The 6,781-nt window shown below is 41.3% G+C and overlaps 1 protein-coding gene across 1 annotated transcript in view; it reads left to right on the top strand.

Moving 5' to 3' along the window:
* TMEM173 (transmembrane protein 173) overlaps positions 1-6,115 on the top strand; it is a 47,137-nt gene extending 41,022 nt beyond the window's left edge. Inside the window, exons 5-6 of the mRNA XM_018570186.1 lie at positions 3,132-3,318; positions 5,979-6,115. Of these exons, the coding sequence (XP_018425688.1) occupies positions 3,132-3,318; positions 5,979-6,079 (288 nt within the window). The 3' untranslated portion in view covers positions 6,080-6,115. The remainder of the gene's footprint in view (positions 1-3,131; positions 3,319-5,978) is intronic.
* Positions 6,116-6,781: the final 666 nt, after the last annotated feature.

Genomic DNA, 6,781 nt, shown 5'->3' with positions numbered 1-6,781 from the left:
TCTTCTCCCCCTCTCTCTCTCTCTCTCTCTCTCTCTCTCTCCTGTTTATTCCCAAAAAGAATTGCAGTGTGCCGCTAGACTGTTTGTGTTTCGCTTGAAGAAAAGGCAGCAACCATTGCAGCACCATTCTGTTTACTATGTGATCAGCATAGTGTTGCTCCACCTCTGCCGTTTGCTGCCGGTAGAGTCCGGGGGGGGGATGGGTCAAGAAAATGAATGTTTGCCCAGGGTCCAATCAATATTAAAGACGGCCCTGCTCAGCCGCCTGTGACAGGGTGTCAGAGAGGAGAGCTGGTCTTGTTGCTTTCTTCTGAAAATCAAAATAGTGGTATCCGTTGATATCAGACGGGGAGGGTTCTGCCACACAGGCATTACATTTATTGACTTACCTATCTGCCATCTCAAATTTGGATATAAGGTGGTGCTGTAGGGAAACATCTCTATCTACATGGTGGTGACAGGTACTCTTTAAGGTGATGCTGGGGGTCCAAGAGACCCCCAGTGTCACCTTTACACTCCAAATAAGCTATTGAAGTACAGATCACACTTTAATAGCTTATAGCTGAGCTTCAGGAGCCCAGCACTGACAGCTATGGGACTGGAAGTGATGCAATCTACATCGTTCCCGGTCCCATAGAATGGGGAGGGGATCGACAAACGGAGGTTCGTCCATCTTCTCCCCAGCTCCCCGCCAACACCAGAGAAGCCGGTCCCGTAGGAGAGGCAACGGAGCCCGGGAAGCACGGCGGGGGTGTCGGACGGGGGGGGGTGGGGCCCTTCACCGGGCCATAGAAGTGATCTGGCGACAGCTGAGTCGCCAGAATCGCTTCTATTGTCAAGCTGACAGTCGGCTTTACAAGTTTAAAAAGAGTCCCGTCGGCTAGCGAATGGAATGTTGCTAGCGATGTACACTGTACTTTGTTAGTCGTGAAGAGGTTAACAGGACAGGTTCCACTCGGAACAGGCCTCGTTGTCTTTGGGAAATAGACGTATGAGTGCTGCCAGCATTGCTGCAGAGGTTGAAGAGGTGGGGGTCAGCCTGTCAGTGCTCAGACCATACGCCACACACAGCATCAAATTGGTCTGCATAGCTGTCGTCCCAGAAGGAAGCCTCTTCTAAAGATGATGCACAAGAAGAGAGAGATTTGAGAAAAGGATTGGGGAAGAATATTTACTATGATGTATATATCTTACACATCCTCATTTTATCAGGAAAAACTATATAAAATATTGTCTAGATGGTACAGGTGCCCAGAAGGAATTAAACATATAAACCCAGAAATGTCAGATAGATGTTGGAGATGTAGTATTGAGGAGGGAACGTACTTGCATATCTGGTGGAGCTGTCCTAGACTGCAGTCGTACTGGGAATCAATATTCGAAGTATATCGTTCCATAGGGACCCCAAACATGGAAAATGATCCCTCAATCGCATTATTATCATTAATTCCTGGCCCCATAAAAAAGATAAAGACAGATATCTTAAGATTTGTATTGGCTGCAGCTAGAGTTAATATATCACGTGGCTGGCAATCTGTGCACCCACCTTCAGTAGAGAGCTGGGGGAACATAATGGAAGAAATAAAATATATGGAGGAATTGAGTGCAAGGTACGTTGACAGGAAGGATAAATATGATAAGATATGGGAGAAGTGGGAAGTATACAGACAGTCAGAGGAATTTAGGAGACTGGTAAAGAAGGATAAAGAGGAAAAGAAGGGGTATAGAGATGCAGTACCCATAGAGTCATAGAAACTATAAGTAAATATATACAAGGGCTAAACGGTATTTAGATAAATCCCAGAGAGGTATAAATAAATAATATATTGAGTTATTTTTCATTAGACTTTATAGCATTTGACCTGTAAGTTTGGAAGTATAGAGAAAAAAGAGGATAGTATGCTGGTGGGAGGGGAGATTGAGTGAGGATTAAGCACATAAATTCTGGAGAGTTAATTGGGTTAGGGGGGAGAGTAGTCTTTCAGAGGGTTTGTAACTTAATTTTAGGGGGTATATTCTTAGATATAGGATACACATTAAGGCACATTGAGAATACAAGTTAGTGGGAGGGTAGGGGGGCGATAGGGAATAAAGGGGAAACAACATAACTAAAGTAGAAGGTTATGGTTTATAGACAATGTAGTATAGACCACATACTGTATAAGGAGAGAACATAAAGTAGTGTGTGGAATATTTATAAAGGAAGGAATGAGAGGGCAAGTTGGGTCATAGGACATGGTTTGAAGAATTTAACAAGGAAGGGGTTTACATAAATTCACTTAGTAATTTATTCCCCCTCCTTTTTCCAGAAGAAGATATGGTAGTAGAATAAATGTGAGAAGAGTGTAGAAGAGAAGTAATGGATGATATGAGGTTGAGTAATGTAAAATGTACAGTAAAAGCAATGTAGTAGATATGTTTATATGGAGAGATGTATAGTCTGTTATTTATGGGATAAAACTATGTTATAATATCTCTATTTTGAAGATATGTATAAGAGTGTATATTTGAAATAATAAAAACTATATTAAACAGAATGATATAATATCAGTGAAGCCATGCTGAATAAATGAATCAATCTATGCCATTTTATCATAGTTATACCTACTTGTCCTGCCTTGTCATTTTTAGGATGCTTGTGTAAAGCAGTCTTTATGTGTTTACACAATTCTATAAGGAACACAGATATTTGGCCCTTATATTTTCAGTAGCACTACCATACCTCCATCTGTTCAGGAGCCTCCCCATAATGAGGCAGCCTAAGACGGCATCCCATTGAGGGGTGGCAGGTGCAGGGAGGGGGGCGGCAGCACAGGCGACTAACAGCACCCCCAACGGCTGACAGCATGGCTGCCCAGCTGACAGCTTGCCCCACCGACTGACAGCTTGGCTGCCCGCTCCCTTCCACTGCCCCCAGCCCCCCGCTCGGCTGTCTGCCGCCTCCTGCCCGGCTGACAGCTCGGCCCCCTTCTTGGAGGTGAAAAAGGTAGGGATGACCCTGCATCTGTTCATCATAAGGCTCAGGTTATGAAAAGAAAATGTTGAAAATGTTGTGCTTGTGTTTTCTGTTGGACTGTTATAACAGTACTTAATTCAGCTCTGTTTTATTGTCGTCTTTTTTTTTATCCCAGCCATATTACTGTATTGTGGAATATGCTACACCTTTAGCATCCCTGTATGAAATGTCAGATGTAGCCAGTGCTGCCTTCAGTAAAGATGATCGCATTGAACAGGCCAAACTCTTTTGTCGCACTCTGAAGGACATCCTTGAAAATTCACTCCAATGCCCAAATGTTTTTCGATTAGTCATTTATGACGGTAAAGTAACCCATCTGTTTGGGGTACATCATTTGTTTTTATATTAGAAAGTCTGCAGTCATAACATATATGTTCAAAGTTGGGTTGAATGTGTTTGCAAACTAGAACAGTTTAATCCTGTCCAGTTTTACTAATTTAGTAAAATAAACCTGTAATGATCGAAATACATACTTTAAGAAAATGCTTATTGTCTGCCTGTAATTGTCTGGCATTAATACTTTCTGATTCACTGACCACTAACAAGAATGCAAGTACAGTATACTACATGTCTAATCCAGGTTTCTGGCTCAGAAAGTTAGCGACAGCCAGGGAATCAGTATTGTCAGAAAGAGGCCAGCAATGGCAGCAAATGTATTTCACTTTTGACAGTTTTGCTTTAAAGGAAAACAGGATGGCTGTTGTCACCGATAAGGATCCTACCCACATCTAAAGGTGGCAACTGCCTGACCCTCAGAAATAGCGCAACTTCCAGGGCAGAGGCGACCTCTTCTCAGGAACTAGCAATTATTTTGGTGTCAATCAGAACTGGAGTCATGGTGAGGCATTGTCACATGGGCCTATTTATAAAGCTTCATGCTTTGCCCCACATGCATCCCGCTACCTGCAACAGTTTTATTTAATTACGCAGTCCACCCTTTCTGCCTCATTCGCACGAGAAACAGCCAGCACGAACAGCTGCACTTGAGGTGAGCGTAGGGCGGCGTACGGCCATGTATTCCCATAGAGAAGGACAGGGGCTGCGTACTAATCACACGCAGCACCTGTCCTTCCTGGGAGCTGCCCGATATGGCCGTGCACGCAGTACAGAGCTGTACGTGCTGGCCATTTCTCGTGTGAATGAGGCCTTAACCCCCTGCCACCCTGTGAGATTAAATTTAAAAAAAAATAAAGATAACAGTCATAGAAATAGAAGCAGCATTCGTATTTGAAATTTAGACTTGCTGCATGTGTATGAAGCCGTTTACAAAACATTTACTAGTGGTGAATCAATCACTGTCATTTAAAACATGAATCTGGAAGACTCACCTACGGTTAATGTTTGGTGAATGTTACAATCACTGCTTTATAAACTTACCAGTTAAATGGCAATTTTAAATATTTTGATTGAAGCCTTATTTTGTTGCTCTTGAACATTTACTAAAAGTTTTTTTTTCTTATTTGGTTTCAAAAATACTTTACAACAGCACATCACAGCATTTTAGCTTAGAGTAAATGCTATGTGACTGCTTGTCCCCTGTGCTTCATACAGATTTGTATTTTGAAGCATCTGGAAGGCATTTCTATTTCCGTAATTCCTGTGGTTTTGTACTATTGTGTTTTTCCTCAAACAGCGAGGGTCATCAGGTTAAGAGGAAAAGAATATATGTTAGTCTGAACAAATGTGGAAAGGAAATGTATTTACTTGCCATGCACACTCTCACGTATACCAGTAGATATGTTTGTAACTGACTTTCTAAACTACTCTGAGCTCCAATGCAGATAATGAAGTACAACCTAAGAAGATGAAAGTATTAAAAGAAGATTTTTGATCTAATCAAAAAGCAGAATATTGTTTACAACTAAACTCCAGTCAGCTAATAAAAATTCCCATATGGTAGCTTCCACCTCCACTATAAATAAAACTCAAATGCTCTAATCCAGTGGCTAAGGGTCTGGTATGAATTTTGTTTTTTAAAGGGAGAGTGCACAGAGTACCTTTTATGAAAAAAAATAGAAACGGTATGAAGACGTCGTCAACCCCCCCACCCCCAAATCCACATTAGGCCTTTATTCTTGATAAGGGTCTAGTATGAAGCATGAGGGGTCTAACCACTGGGAGGTTACCTTGTTGGGGGTGAATGTTGGTGTCTGCGAGGATGGGACTTATCATAATCAGGAAGTCCCTTTTTAAGATAAGGGGACCCTAACAGATCCCCCCCTATGTGAATCAGTAAGGGGTACATTCTAAAAAAAGGCAAATAGTACACAAACACACCATTAAAAAAGTTCATGGTGTCTGTGTATTTATTTAATATTTTGCTATATACTTCTTGCTCATTTACACAGAAGGAGGGCCATATATCTGGGAACCCTCCTTATCTCAAAGGGGGTTCCAGATTCCAATAAGTCCCCCACCCCACATCCACCAGGCCAGAGATATTGGGATGAGTTCATTGTCCCCCTCAACTTAAGGATAATTTGCCTTGAAAGGGGAAGGGGGGCTGGCAAGGGTCCCTCCCAATGTCGAGGGCATGTGGCCTGGTATGGTAAAAGAGAGGTAGGGTGCCCTGTATCGATCTGGTGCTGTAAAACGCAGATCACTGCTGTATGTGTGAATGGCCCTAGAGTTTTAGTTAACCAGATATTTTAGTGTCCAAATGTAGCTGTCGTTTTCATAGGATATGTGATAATGTGACCAGCCTCTCTGCTGGAAAAAAAATGAGGCAGGTACATTTTTGTAAGTCATGTATGCACATTGGGTCATCTGTAAAAGTACTTTCAGTGATGATATAATGCATCTTTAATTTCTATCAGACTTTGGAGCATAAATTTGGAGCATAAGTAATCAGTTGTAATTATATTCAGAATAGAATTATGGTATGTGGTATTGTTAAATATCAATAATGCTTAGTGGAGTTTCTTTTTTACTGAAAGTGATAATCTGTCATATTTTATTTTAGATTGTCCTAAAGGTGAAGCTTATAGTGAGCACCTGCTTTCCCGGGAAATACTGAAGCATTTAAAGCAGCAACAGTCTGAAGAATATGACCTTAGTATATAGAGCATAAAGTAATTGTATCCCCATCATTAAAAGAGCATAATACTTCCCCTATGAATTCTAATGCAGAACATGTGTCCAAGCTACCCTCATCTATTGATGTGTTAAAACTTTCTCAGCATCTTTACATCTTCAGGGCCATTTGTGACCATTTGAGTGCTTTTAATCTACCCGTTTTCTCAAATTTAGATTATACTATAGATTAGAACAGATATGGTCACACCAACAGATATGGTCACACCAAAATATTAATGGTCACCATTAATATTTTACTGCAATAATTTGTAAAGTGTCAGTCCATTCCCTCATATGGTTATCATTTGCCTACCATATGTTACAAACTCTTGTATTTTGTGGCCAGGGTTGCCAACCTCCCACAACGAATTTTACACATAAAACTATAAGAATTGATTGACAGAGCATTTTTTACTGACCACCTGGTATGACAACCTAAAACAATCAATATCTATGCAGTATAAACAGTTAAAGTTAAAAAAATACCCACAAGACATATCTTTATTATTATCTTTATTACATAGTCAGGTTGAAAAAAGACACAAGTCCAGAGCCGTAGCTAGCTCCTTTAGCGCCCGAGGCAAGAAAAAACGTGCCCCCCAACAGGCGCGTGATGTCACCCAGCACCACGCATGCGCGACATCATGTGATGTCTTTCCTCCCCGCCTCCAGGATGTGTTTTTTTTTTTT

Source organism: Nanorana parkeri, unplaced genomic scaffold, assembly GCF_000935625.1.
Source record: "Nanorana parkeri isolate BGI_ZX_2015 unplaced genomic scaffold, ASM93562v1 scaffold1473, whole genome shotgun sequence".
NCBI classification, from domain to species: domain Eukaryota; kingdom Metazoa; phylum Chordata; class Amphibia; order Anura; family Dicroglossidae; genus Nanorana; species Nanorana parkeri.
This window is presented reverse-complemented; position numbering and strand designations above follow the sequence as displayed.